General features: G+C 39.3%; 1 protein-coding gene across 1 annotated transcript in view; it reads right to left on the bottom strand.

The window, feature by feature from the left end:
- LOC114477864 (CUB and sushi domain-containing protein 3-like) overlaps window positions 1-15,179 on the bottom strand; it is a 243,390-nt gene that overhangs the window by 25,919 nt on the left and 202,292 nt on the right. Inside the window, 3 exon segments of the mRNA XM_028470524.1 lie at window positions 174-356; window positions 8,410-8,586; window positions 11,920-12,102. Of these exon segments, the coding sequence (XP_028326325.1) occupies window positions 174-356; window positions 8,410-8,586; window positions 11,920-12,102 (543 nt within the window).

The raw sequence follows: 15,179 nt of genomic DNA, 5'->3' as shown, positions 1-15,179 counted from the left end.
TGTTCCTGTCTGCTTAATCTATATCAATATATCTGATCATACGATGTATGTATGCAGGGTGTAGACCTGACATTGTATGCGACAGTGTCCTTCTCTCCTTCTGTGCCAACGTTATTGAATCACAGGCGTCCATTACATTAGATGAAAAGTGTGTTATTTTGGGCACCACTTACCTAAGCATAACGGAACTGTTCCACTCCAGGTTCCATTGCTTGTGCAGGTTCTTGTTACAGTGCTATCCACTCCTACCATCACATAACCAGGCTGACATGTGAATGTCACATTTTGTCCAACTGTGACATCTTCACCAAATCGGAGTCCATTAGCAGGGATCCCAGGGTCTCCACAAGTGGTCACTGAAATGGGAAAAGAAAAAAGAAACATGGATTACAGACGAATACAAGCTGTCAATATAGCATAAAAACCATGAACAAACTGTGAACTATTAAGGATCTAGGCTCTTTCTACATTATCTGATGGAATACCATCTTTAGCCAAGACTGACTATATGATCAGTTCAGTCTTCTTTCTTTAACCCCATAACCACAATTTCTAAATCTTACATTTATTTGTTTATTTATTTTATTTTTACCTCTGTATTTTAGAAATATAGGATCTCATTATTTGGAAATATACTTTCACATTTAGTACAACAGAGTATCTTCTTAGGTAGGGTGACCAGATTTCTAATAAATTACATTACATTTTACTTCCTTTTGGATGAAATGTATTTATGTAACAGCTGAACCAAAGTTAAAGTGGTCATCAGTTGAAAAAAAAAAGCAACATTTTAAGTTGAGATAAAATTGTTTTGAACGACCAAAAAAAAACTTGCATTGAGTTGCAAACGCGTGGAAGACTTTTCAGCTTTTTAATTGGTTTATATTGCAAGTGCTACTATGGCAACTGCTGTGATTGACAGCTCACAGTCCACAGAGATCAAGTTTTTAAGCGAAATGCGCTGCTGCTTTCAGGGTTTTTTTCTGTCAGCGGCAACAGACGTTCATTTCCTAATAAATGAAAAAGCACTAAATGGTAAATGGACTTGATGATGCGCTTTATCAGCACACTGAAGCAGTCTCAAAGCGCTTCACATATCAGCTCATTCACCCAATCACTCTCACATTCACACACCAGTGGGACAGGACTGACATGCAAGGCGCTAGTCGACCACTGGGAGCAACTTAGGGTTCAGTGTCTTGCCCAAGGACACTTCGACACATAGTCAGGTACTGGGATCGAACCCCCAACCTCTCGATCAGAAGACGACCCACTACCACCTGAGCCACGGTCGCCCCAACGGAGCTTGTGAAAAACCAGGACAAATCAATAGTTTTGGGGAAATTAACCAGGACACGGGACGTTACTCTGAAAACCGGGACTGTCCTGGGAAAATTGGAACGTCTGGTCACCCTATTCCTAGGAGGTGTTGCACATGAAGTAATACTAGATGCTGTTCAGGAACATGTGCTGCATTCATCTGCTGAACAGTATATTAGTTCCACCATTTACCAGTCTACGATACTACTAAGATCCCACAGTATTTCCTACTTTTGTTGAGACATTTGGTACCATGGTGCCCCGTGCTTCATACACAAGAACTGAAAGCTGCCACTGCCCCCCCTCCCTTCCCCCCACGCACTGATAGGCAAGCAGGTATTGCTGCAGTCTATTCCCTCTCCTTTCTGTTTTACCTTAACTGCTTTGCTGCAGTGCTGTGAACATTAAAGTGTGTGTTTCTGTGAACTGACCTCTAAGCCCCCTCAACTGGCACACATACGCATTTAATGTGCAAACAGAACGGTCCAAATTCATTTTTAAATATGGATTAAATGTTTTCCTAAAGACTACAACCCCGCAATGTATAACTTTACAGTTATATAATTACTGAGTCATAAAACACATAATTTTTTTGTCGTGCATTATTCAACAAACTAAAGCCGGGTGTGCATAATGTTGTTAGGGTAACCTCGGTGGACAAACTTTATTTTTAGATACTGTCTAACGAACACGCTGTTTGTTTGGCTCTAAAGATGCACAAAGGCAGTGGAAATACCCCCAAGTGATTTGAAACAGGTGCTATTAGGATGATATGAAGCTATAAACCTTACAAACAATTATTAATAATAATAATTAGCTTAAAAAAAAAAAGGAACTATTGTTTATTTATTTACACCTCAGTTCTACTGATGCAGGTACGTTGCAAAGTGTGACAGAAGTGTGTAGATTATGCTATGTCATTAGAAAGTATTAATGTGTTACATTCTGTGTTTCAGGTAATCTTACAATGGTTTATCTGTTGGTTTAAAGCAGCGGGTTACCCACCTTTTTGTTGTCGTGACTCTATTTATATATTAATAATTTCTAGCAACCGCAGACTTTTTTTTCCTCTAAAATGAGTTCTTTATACTGTGTTACAAATGCAGAGTAGCCAGTATTGCACAAAGTGACAATATATGCGCCAGCTGAGATATTTTTGTCCTGCATTTTATTTGAACTAGATTTATATTTGAGAAAGTGAAAGTATAAAATACAGTTGTCAGAGATTTTGTGTGGTGTTTTAATTTGAAAAGGGATAACTAACTATTATTTACACTCTTTGAGCTTTCTGCCTCTTCTTCTACCTATGACATTATGTATTATTTTTTTTTATTGTGCAAAAATAGATAAATAAAAAAATTCAATTATAAAATATTATTTTATTCAGTCATTTATTTTCAGTTTTTTATTACTCGACATTTCAGGCGATCCCATTTTATTTCCAAGCAATCACACATGGGGCCACTCCCCCAAGGTTGAAAAACCCTGGTTTAAAGTGATAAATAGAAGAACAGAAGAGCCTTTAGGGGAAGATTATGCTGGTTGTGTTTCCAATGCATCCAATGTTAAAAATATCTCCTGTAACAAACCAATGTTATTCCAGGTGCATATGTACAGGGTCAATCAAAAATATGCAGGGGGGCCAGGACCCTAAAAAAGTTGAGACCTTGTACTTATTTGAAGTGTAATCCTGGATGTGGTGAGGCAGGACAGAATCATCTCAACTCTTAGGTATTTAGAAAGGCACTCCAACAGCAGTTTTTAGAGAAGCTAATAAATCTTGACTTAATTCTTCCAAAAACATCCAGCCGGTTTAGGAAAAGGTATGTATTTGTACCACCCTACTACATATGTTTTTCTGTTGATGTACATTTTACAGGTCAAATTATGACAGCCACCTGCCTCCTTTTATCTAGGTCTTTGTTGTGACACCAAAACATCCCTGACCCGAGGGAAATTAAGAGCCAACACAACACCTGGAGCTCTTTGTCATGTTCCTCAAAGCAGTCACAAACAATTTTCGCAGAGCTGTAGCGCTATCTACGAGCCTCCTGGTATTTAGGAAAAAAACCATCATGTGCAACAATGTTAAGGCAGGTGGTCTATGTCAAAGTTCCATTCACGTCAGTGCTCAAGGTTTCAAAACAGTTCATTACACACAGCATCACGCTGTCCAGACAGACTCTGTCCATAGTCCATCCTGTTTCTCCTTCCTGTGTGGTAAACAAAGCCTACACAGCTGTACATGGGAAGCAGGGCTAGATGCAATTCATCAGAGCTGGCCTTCCGCTTCCATTGCTCACTGTCAACCCAATGGTTCAGCTCTGATGCTCACATGCTCAATGGAGACATTTTGATGACAGGGGTCATCATGGCCCCCTTGACTGATATGCAGCTGCACGGCATGGCCATACACTGTACGATGAGGGATGAGCTGATAGCTCCTCCATGTGAGGTATTCATCTTGGATAGGGTCAGGTAGGTTTATGGGCGGGGCATTGGGGCCACTGCTCATTTATGACTTTGCCAAAAAAAGAAGCACTAAAGATGATGTCACCCACACAGGACAGAAAGTTTCAAGGTGCTTTAGTTATAGTTTTAAAAAGGGAGAAAAAGGGAAGGAGTTGTCATCCACACGTCTGCACATTTTGGACCCCTTCTCACTGGAACGATGAGCCAAGACGACACCAGCCCGTCTTCATGTGCATTAATAAATAAATGACACCAGAAGTAGACAAATCTTTCAGCTCAAGATCTCATTTGGTGGCTCCAGCAACCAAGACATCACATCACAGCGTTTATAAACTATGTAATGGTAGAATTATATGCACATTATAATTCTGAGCTTATATATGCCAATATAGATGCTTATATATGTACTGTATATTTCTCCCTCCCTTCATGTTAGAGCTCTGTTTCCCCAGTGAACCACTGTTTTTCTAAGACAAATTCACAAAACATGTCTTGTTCTCACAGGAGATTCTCAGTGTCAGACAATCTCAAAACAAAGTTATTGCAGGTGCCCCTTCCCCTCTGTTATGTGATTAGCCAATAACAGCCTTTCTGATCAGTTTTACTTTTTATCCTATCAGAAATTTGGGCTGTTACTGTTTGATTTCCATTTTTTCTTTTCCACGAGAGACCTCTTCATCTGTACCTTTTTGATCATTCCAGAGCTCTGGAATAAACTCCACAAAAGTTCTTTTGGTCCATTTTTGACTTTATTTTATCAGACATACCTGTATAGTGTATGCTGGTAGATTTCCATAATAATAATAACACACCCCAAAAAACAATCTAAAACCGGTATGGTATATGCATGATTAGGGAGTGCTTTAAAGAGTTTTAAAACAATAATTGATTGCAACTCATTGCACTCTTAAATTGCCCTTCCTGTTTGCCCATGGCTTGAATTCAGATCAGTGCTGTTGAAATGTAACATTTAAGTGTATTAACACAGAAGGAGACATCAAGTCAGTATATGTCGGTCGGTAACATGACGTATACATTTTCTGTCCAACTTCATTTTTTTCAGTAAAAAAAAAGTTTAATTGCATAAAAAGATACCTAAATGTAATACTTATCCTATATATGCATTAACTTTGAAGGAAAAAACAACCCAGACACATGATATAGTGTCACTATATCATGGGGTGCAACTGTCCGGCCAAAACTGCTGTTATCTTTAAAATTACTTTAAAACTATTTAAATTTATACTGTAAACCCAAATAAGTTACCTTTTCTGCTTTATTTGCCATGGTTTTCTCAGTGTTTTGTAGTCCTGTATAAAATTCTCAAAGTAAAATTCTATTTTTATTTCCATCATAATATTCACGCACACATTGATGATTAAAATTTTATGAAATATCATGAGGCTCATCTATTTTTCACCCATCTCTATTTGTTCTAAGAACCCCAAAAACATAGTATTTGAGGTTCATTTTCCAGAGTTTTATCCCTCTGAAAAGTGACTTCATGAGCAACGGACTGTTTAGTGCCTGCTAATGCATATTCACGAGTGGGCGTGTCTATAGACGCTGACTTGCCTGCATGCCTCGTTCTGAGGGAGATCAGTGATTACCAAAGCGATTTTCTTTTGCTATCCATACACTGTTGCGTTTTCAGCCAAAAAACTGTACATTACAGTAAAACACATGGCTATTTAAGTGGCTATTGTGATTGTGAGTCCGTCTCAGAGCTTCAGGGTGTGTGTTTATTCAGCAGCAGCAGCAGCAGCAGTCATTCATCTGTTCAAACTCTCACCGGAGTGTTAAGCTGCTAAGTCATTTTCTTCTCCTCCTCTGCTCTTCTAACTACAGGAATAGTGCATTTAAAGTGATAATCATTTGTTTTGTCCAACCGCTGTGTCGCAAACACGTCAGATCAGCGATACGAGGCGATAGAACAGGTACTAAAAATGTGTCTGCTCCCTGGTGCTACTCAGGGAGTGGTTAACAGCAGAGAACACAATCTGTGTATGTAGCTTTACATATATGACACTAAAGTCTAAGATATATTCCTTTTAACTAGAACGGCAGGTTACAAAGGAGTGCCTGAACACATATCACTGCGCCGATGCGGCAAACCACAAGATGAGCTGGAAACCAGAAGAGCGGAGTACACATCCGCATGAACAAATAGTGCATACACTGCAGTGTATGTTCATTGTGGAGGCACGGCATTGGCAGCAGGCACTTCCTGGAGAGGGCGGTTCAGACTCTCTTCTTGACGTCACAAGAATTTGAACCAGAGGAACCGCTCGTTTTTCAGAAAAGGGCAGAACAGCTGCTCAGAGAACAGGATTAGTAAGGATTTCTCAGAGATGTACTTTGGGGGTGTTTTTGACAAGGAATTAACATTTTAACAAGGTTCAAACCTAAAAAAAAAGTTGATTTGCATCATATAGGATCTTTAAATTAAGTTACTAATTTACAAAATTCCTCGGAGTGAAAATATCTCAAAAACGGTGATGAATCTTGCTACATTTTAAACAGATAATCTTCATTTTTTTTGTGAAGATTTAAATTAAATTCATCCTCCAACATCACATCTTCACATCACACTGGGAATCCAGCAGCACTTCTAAATTAAGGCATGAAGACTAGAATAAAAGTAAAGGGCTGATTTAAAAAAAGAAAATTAAAAACACAAAATAAGCTCTGTGGTTTTTCATTCATATTCAGCAAGAATTTTGTCCTAAATTTTAATTAATTTGCTAATTTCAAACGCCAAACAACAAGCTGTGTGACGTTGGTCGGCTGACCTACATGATCGATTAGCTGTGAACCGTGAAAGAGTCTGTTTTTAAGGACGGCTCTGGGAGCCAGTCACCAATGAGGCTGAATTGACCACTTAGCTTTGAGGTGACACAGTCTGATATGATGAATGAGAAAACTTTGATGATAAACACAATGTACAAAAAAGGTTGAATAGAAGCAATAGCTATTCAGTGTTTAATCATTATTACTGAATCCAATTTTCAATCTTCTTCCTCTTCCTCTATTCACAAATCTATTCAAAGACTCATTTCATTTTTTAAAATGAAAAGTACTGCCGTAGCATTAATCTATTCCTTAGATTCGATAACAAGCCAAAAAGAAATACGGATGAGAGACTACGGTGCTTTTTGGTGAGAGGAACAAAGTATAAATTTATTTAATAGTCATCCCAGAGCAAATTGAATATAGATTATGGCCATCCCTAATTACAGCAAGGGCCATTTGCTGAGATGCAGACAGTAAAACTGGCTCTCAGTTTCAATTTTTCACTGGTGGAAATGACTCGGAGAGACTTTTCTTTTTCTCACAGACTTTTTTAGCAGCGGCAATGATCACTCGCAGTGTTGCCTTTGGGAGAGCTTGAGAACAACATCATCTGCGGAGAGTTTTACATATTCATCATGTTCATTTGCATTACATAGAGGCTGCTTTTGTCAACTACATTTATACTACAACTTTAACGGACACAAACAGGCTACCCCACGTACAAGTCAAATGTGTAACATCTGCTACATTTAAAGGGGACATGTTATACCAATTGTTCACCTTTTAAAACAGTTCCCTGTGGTCAAAATGACATATCTGTGCTGGTGTGTGGTCAAAAGATAACACGAATTAGGCAAGAGGGGATGTTTGGTTTATGACCCTCTATTATCGAGGTCTATGAGAGAGCGCTCGGTTTTGGGGGGTGTGTCCCTGGATTTGCATAGACCTCCCCCAACCCCCGCCCCTCTCTTCAGCGGAGTGGCACACACTAAAGGTGCGTTGACACCGAACGCGACTGAAGTGACTAGATTACATTCAAAATCAATGTAAATGACGCCACTTCAAGAGGTCCTGCGCAACCTAGGCGCTCAAAGTTGAAAAATTTGAACTTTTCAAGCGACTTCAAGCGACAACTCCGCCTCCTTCACTGTCTGTAGAGCCGAGGCAGCAGCCCCTCCCTCCCGCTACAGTGACATGGCGGCAGCGGGAGGCTTCCACAATTTACCAGGGCAAAATTAAAGTTATTAACTTCTTGAATAAGCCAACATTCTGAGTGAAATCCTCCTTTAGTAACTCCTTAAGTTGATCATTTAAACCGTAAAAGCGGCGCTGTTAATGATAAGTGCTGTAAACATACGGAGAACAAGTTATCGGCCTTCTCTCTCTCACCTATCATCCAGCTCCACACACACACACACATACGCACACACACACACAATGGAGTGACCAAAAAGCACCACCGCGTTTGCTGTGAGCGCATCATCACTCCTTCGCTAGCGAGAAAAACAATGGCGAACTTTCGCAAAAATTTTCATCAGGTTGGAGGTGGAGTCCATGGGTGGAGATACCAGCGGAGGGAAGGGTATTTTCTTTCCTGATATAGCTTGTGATGTCACAAACGTGGAAAATTTGAAACGGAGCAATTTTCTCTGTGTATAAGACTTACACAGACCACAAACAAACGACTGGATGGTTTCATTTCACATTTTGTGTGCCAGTGGACACTCAAGTTACCTCATATGTGATGGATTTTTCATTTAAGTCCTGATGATTCTGTTGAAGACATCCACATGTATCCTATCTTAGAAATGAAAAAACACTCACGTGTGCAGTTTGGTGGAGATCCAGACCAGGTGCCGTTTGCCAGACACTGGCGTGTGGGCAAGCCAGTGAGGAAATATCCATCCATACAAGAATACACTATGGAATGGGAAAAAGTAGTGCCATCCACACGGGAAATGCTTCCATGAGCAGGAGTGCCAGGGTTCCCACACTGTACCGCTGCGACACAAGTAAAGACAAAGGATGAGAAAGTCAGAGGTGGGAAACAGGTTACAGTGTATATGTCAAGAGGAATTCAAATGGATGTCATTTATAGCAGTGTTTCTCAAATGGGGGTACGTGTACCCCGAGAGGTATGCGATGGTGGAAAATCAACAAAGTGTCAGTCTTGGTCCCACCCCAAGCGTGAGATGACCAGAAATTATAAAAACTATAATAATAAATCTATTCAGGAGCAACTAAATCAGCGGTTTTCAACATTGGGGTCGGGACCCCATGTGGAGTCGCCTGGAGTTAAAATGGGGTCACTTTAAATTTCTGAAAAATTCAAATAGATTTTTGAAAAATTTGAAAAAGTTTTTTTTAGATTGTAACAGCACACAATCTTAAACAACTGTGTCTATACTTTCGCTTAGTGAAATATAAATGTAGTTCAACTAAAACACTATATATATATATATATATATATATATATATATATATATATATATATATACATATATATATATATATGAGCTCAAACATGATCAAAAACTAATTCTAGAAAAAAATGTCACCAGAAATTCTTGATATTAAAATGGGGTCACAATCCAAAAAAGCACTAAATACTGTTTCTTTCCACTTATTTATAAAATGAGATTCTTTAAAATGTGTGTTATCACTCAATAATTCCATCACTATAGTTGTTTTTAAATAGTTTTCTAAGCAGAATATTGTAGTCAGACAAAGGGGGTACTTGAGCCTCAAAAGTTTAAGAACCGGTGATTTATAGGATACAGGAAGTGTTTAAACACCTGAGTTATTATAAAGCCTTTCGATGGGACGCGTTGTAGCATTTAGTCATAAAAATAAAACGCTAACATTCCAACAGTGTATTAATCAGTTTCTTTACTCACACCTGTAAATTACTTTTGATTTGTGTTGAAGTTGTCAGCTATGCACCAACACTTCAGTCTGGGAGGGGACCCACAGTCAATGTAGCATCACAGCTCAATTAACAGAGGTTAATGAGCGGAGCTGTTTCATGGTACACAAAACCTGGAGCTCACATTGATGAGCCATCATTGAACAGTCTGTATGTGATCGTCACCAGCAGATTGGAATAACATCATGCAGCCACGGTTGAAGTTCTTTCAGCTTCAGAGCTATACGTGCGTCTTTTCCTTTTTAGCTGAGGTGTCAAAAGATTACTGAAATGAAGATTGTTTTGTTAAAAGCCCTGTCTAATTATAAAAAGGCTCTGCACTAACCATCCCCTGATTGTAAATCTGAAGGTGCCTCTTGTGGGAAGACATGCTGAAAGTGTGTTTCTCAATTGCGCGGACACAAATGACTCTTTGGGGATCAACGCATCAATGAGGCGTCAACATGTCTACATCAAAGTTTACAGCATTACAAACGTGTGCATTTATGTAAGCATATGTGTCCTTCAACCAAGAACAATGTTTCTGAAATAACTCTTCCTTTGTCAAAACGGACACAATGACATATGGACAAATGCAACCTTAATGGTGTGTGTGTGACATATTAGGCAGAATATTCACAGTGCCTGTTTTCCAGAGGCTATAAAAAGTGTTAAATAATGGATGGATGGGCTTTGATGCGAGACCGGGCTTTAGATCACAAACAGACAGGACTGGAACTCATTCAGGCTCCAGTGAATCACTGCCTGTTCTCTTGTGGCATGGAGAGATGTTTAAATAAAATCTTAAAATCAGGTATTCTGATGGGTGATGTGGGAGGGAGAAGTATTTAAAGAGAAGTAAAGAGAAAAGAAGAGAGAGGGAATAAAATGGGTAAGTAAAAAGGAGGAAGGGGGGAAGACGGGGACTGGCAGAGGTTAGACAACAACATCAACCATGTGAAATTGGAAAAACCACCCCAAAAAAAGGGTGGCATTAGGTAAAATTAAATCCTCTCGAGGGGGAAAAGAAAAGTCCTTTCCTAGCAGAGAAAATAGTCTAAAAATTGTACATTAGTCGATTAGATTAAAACTAAAGCCTGCACTGCCCCGAGCAGGTAAATGGTGAGAAGAAAAGTTCAGAAGCGGTCAAAGCTTTGCCTCAATATTTGGTTTAACCCTGTGTCATGTTTTGGTAGATTGCATGACAAGGACAAAACAAAACAGTTAAAAATAGATATGACTTGACAGGAAGGGTTAGACAGTCACACTAAGCGTTGACACCAAAGTTTTCAGACAGAGCCTGGACAAAGGTGGAGCAGCTGGGACATGGTGTGGGCATAGTGGGGGAGCAGGTAAAAAGCAAGAAACAGCACAAACAGAGGACAGACAGAGGCAGTCACGCCATCCAAAGAATTAGCATACACACGATCTAATATACATGGGCAAAACATTAAGTAACCCTAATGGCACGCTCGAGGTAATTTGTAGAAAAGATGTAAAGCTTCTTGTGAACTAATACCCCTCAAATTCCACAATGAGCCATTAATCACAATCTAAAAAGAACTTGGCTTTAGGTGTCTAGAATTAATGGATTTTTTTGGTGGCAATCTGGCATCTAATCACAGAGCACCATGTGCTGGCACAAAATACCCAACTGCAGCAGAGATATTTATCCATCTGCTGCAGAGCACCGTTGTCAGCCTCAGCAATATGGGTCGCTCCATTATTATATGCGCAATATTTGTGTCTTTGAGTTAGCGAACAACTTTTAGCTACCTTTCTGGAGTTTTGTCACGGTACCAAAATGAGAATTTTAAAGAAGGTAATCACTCATCTTTCTCTCTAACGTCCCTTGCTTTAATGCTTTCAGCGCCTGTGCACATGCTTAAAGAGAATAAGGGCTAAATGGATCCAATAGGTGCTCTAATATGAAGTCTTTAGTACAAATAGTTTAAATAAAATAATAATACTTTCCATTATACATTACACACTATTGTTCCCACCTTCTTTTGTCTTTACGGTTGGTTTAAATTTACTATTCCAAATAGTGATTATTAGTGATTGTGTTTCCAATCAGATATGATTGGACGCATAAACTGGAGCAACATAATATACATGAGTGACCAATAAAGGTATGGAGAACACTGTTAACGTCACTTGCCATGTTGTCTCCAAAAACATGCAAAGCGGAAGTTTAAAAGACAATACATTACTAGAAAGATCATAATAATTTGATTATATTTATTTTGTATTGTTTGTGAAAAGTGTGTATAAGACTGACGTACAGTATAGAAATGACGCATGGATGAATTGCACAATATACACATTTATATACAATATTTATTAGTTATACTTAATCAGAACCTACAATGGTCAGGTCACTCATTTTGCAAATATTAATATCAAATAAAAATGTGAAAGTCTCTTACGTTTGCAGAAGGGCTGTTTTCCTGACCACGTCCCGTTGGGGAAGCAGATCCTCTCTGCTGAGCCGTGAAGCATGTGACCAACTGCACAGGTAAACCGGACCTTGCTGCGCACCTTGAAATTTCCTGCCTCCCTGGTGGCATGAGCGGGAGTGCCAGGATCCCCACAAGTGCCCGTCGACTCACCTGTAAATGAGAGCAGGCAAAAACACACACGACTTGTTTAAAAAATGATGAACGTAAATCCATAAAAAAGGCAGTTGTCCTATTAGTGAAACCGAAAATCGGAAGGAAATCCAAAGTTTCGACTCTGAATTGTTGAGGAATTCAGTTGTAAACGACTAAATGTACCATTATGTGTGTGTGTCACCCTGACACAGCCTAGAGGTCTGATACTTTTTCATTTCTGTTGACGGCAGAAGTGCTCTGTCCATAAAAACTGCTGGCCCAGCATTAAAAGGCAACCAGCTGTGGGTATGAGGAATGATGAACACAGTTTGACCTCTGATGCTTCGGGCGGTTTTATTAGCTTGAATTATGTCCCCGGTCATTTGTTTTGCTGGAAAAAAACATCCTCAACTTTTAGTTTACCCACCTTGTATCACCTACCAATGCTACCATGCACAATTTGGATTTAAATTCGGTAAAATAATCAGTGTTTCTTGTTAATTCACTAACTTCACCCATTATATCTCCAATATTAGGTAGTGTAAGTGTAAATGTCTTTCCGAGCCATGACAAAAAAGAAAAGTGAAGAAAGTCATTTCTATTTCTGCTGAAGATCTCATGAAGAGATAAACACTGCACCAAACCGAGTGATGGGTTATTCTAGAGCGTCTGTGGAATGGGGCAGTTTGGTATTCACTTCAGACAAAAGCAGAGCATGGTGAAAAGGCACATAACACAGATAGCACTAACTACCTCTTTCACTGATGCTGCTTCAATTCTCTCTTGGAAACGAACGCAGAAAAGAAATGACCAGACAAAAATACGCATCTTTAAATGACAGACTACTGAAAGAAATATAGAACTGTCATTAAAAAGAAGATGGACCAGCAGACGGACAGATGCGTTATTTATTCATGCTTTATAGTCGCAGGGATGCTGTTCCTTGAGTTGTGCACACAATGGGTGTATTACTCACTGTGTGATGACCAATGTCCCCATGTCCACACACACAATACTGGAGTGCACATTCTGCATTCATCCGGTCAAAGGCTCTCATGGCTGGAAATGAGGGGATTTATTGTGGCTGTTATTGGCAATGATTGCATCTGAGTGCAAACCGCATGTATCAGTGAGTGTGTGTGTGTCCACTCGATGCATGCAAACACTGTTGAATGCATATGTAAACACATATGGTAAATGAAGAGGATGTATGCGAGTGGGCTTAGCAATGTGTGTCCACAGAAAGTGCACTTTAAGCATGTAAATACTGATGCATATGCAATACATATGCTTACAAACGCATCAGTAATGAATGCTGACTAATCACGTTATGGATGAGGGCGCATACGTTTGAAATTGTGTATGCTTGTTGCATACTACTGATGTAGGCTTGCTTTACATACGTGTGCTGAGTGTGTAGCCACGTACAGGAAATGTATGACATACTTGCATAGGTGTGTACACGTGTGCACTTCATTAAGCAGCTGCTCATGCATTATTAGCTTCTTTTTGTTAAATGAGAAAGCCTGACTCCTTTTGCGCAGACATCTATAATCTCACTAATTGGTATGGCAAAGGTTTTGGCTTAAATCTAATGTAATATGAATTTAACAGACTTTCATTGTGTAAGAATAAAAAGGTTCTTCAGCTTAGTTATTCAACAGATGAGGACAAAAGAGTGATGTTGGCCCTTTAAATCGTACTAATTAAGAAAGGAGGACGACCATCCATTCACACATGAAACATTTGTGTTCTTATTCTTTGGAAAAATCTACACACTGAAAAAAGTTACAGGGAATTTAGTAATCTGTGTCAAAAGAAAATCCCCCTAACTCATCATTGACAAAATTTCGAAAATTCATATCTTGATTCGTAATTGAGCGATTGGTAACGCATTTTTTGGGTTAGGTGGAGGGATCTAGGGGGGTTACATAGGCTTAGGGTTAGAGGTTAGTGTTAGGGTACTGAAGGGTTAGGGTAATGAACAACATTTAATGACAGCCTTCATGACACCTTATTCATGCTAATGACAGGTGTCATGTCATAATAATGGCAGCGTAATGTCAGCCTTTATGTATAAAACTTCAAATAAAGTGTTACCGACAGATCTTTATGAAATTTGACACAGTTATGCCAGATTGGTTCCTCAATTACCCCATAGAGTTTAATATGGCTCACATTCTGATTGCACATTTCCAAAATGTGGGTTTGCCCATACATACTGCACATACTATATGGTTATTAATGGTGATAGAAATTTCGTACACACACTTGTACTGCGTGGTACTATCATCAGGACCACTGATCCAGATAACTGCTACTATCTGGCCAAGAGACAGAACAAACCTCTGCCAAGCCCCAAATATCCTGAGTGCTCTTGTTTTCATGTATTTAAAGCTTCAAACAGCACAAAGAGAATTCCATTCAAATTTCCCTGGAGTAAAGGGGCCAAAGCAATAATCACAATAGGAAATATCTGAGCTGCACAATATGACTGTCCTTGTGCTGTGACAGAAATCTAAGAAACGAAAAGTTTTTCTAAATATTTTAAATAATATAGGGCTCTATTCTCCCGTCTGGAAATAAGCACTTTCTTGCAGTTACGCACTTCTCTTCTGCTCGTATTCTCCGGTCCAGGTTCCTGACACGCCCACCGCACATAAATAGAGCAAAACTGCTTCGTTTGTGAATGAAGGCGGGTTGAAGGAAAGGAGGCGGTGATGTCATTTTTTTGGGCTGTCTCGAAATCACGGAACATGGAGTTTTACCAACGCTTGTAAATGTCATTGGAATCTGTGAAAATGATAAAGTTCACTTTTAATTTGAAACGCCTTCATTGATAAACAATATAACAGGTTGATTTGACCATTGACCAGATTATTGCAGTGTGACTGAGGATCAGCCGCATTCGACTGTCCGAGTCACAGTTAAAATCTCTCTCCTTGATCATCATCATCATCATCATCATCATCATCGCTGTAAAGGGTGATCGAGTTCGATGCGCTGGAGATATGAGGAAATAACGCGGCCGCAGCACGTCCTGCTTTAATACAGAGGGATGTTTGCAATGAAACACAACTATTGGCTTCCATATT

The sequence above is a fragment of the Gouania willdenowi genome, chromosome 16, assembly GCF_900634775.1.
Source record: "Gouania willdenowi chromosome 16, fGouWil2.1, whole genome shotgun sequence".
In the NCBI taxonomy this organism is placed as follows: domain Eukaryota; kingdom Metazoa; phylum Chordata; class Actinopteri; order Blenniiformes; family Gobiesocidae; genus Gouania; species Gouania willdenowi.
This window is presented reverse-complemented; position numbering and strand designations above follow the sequence as displayed.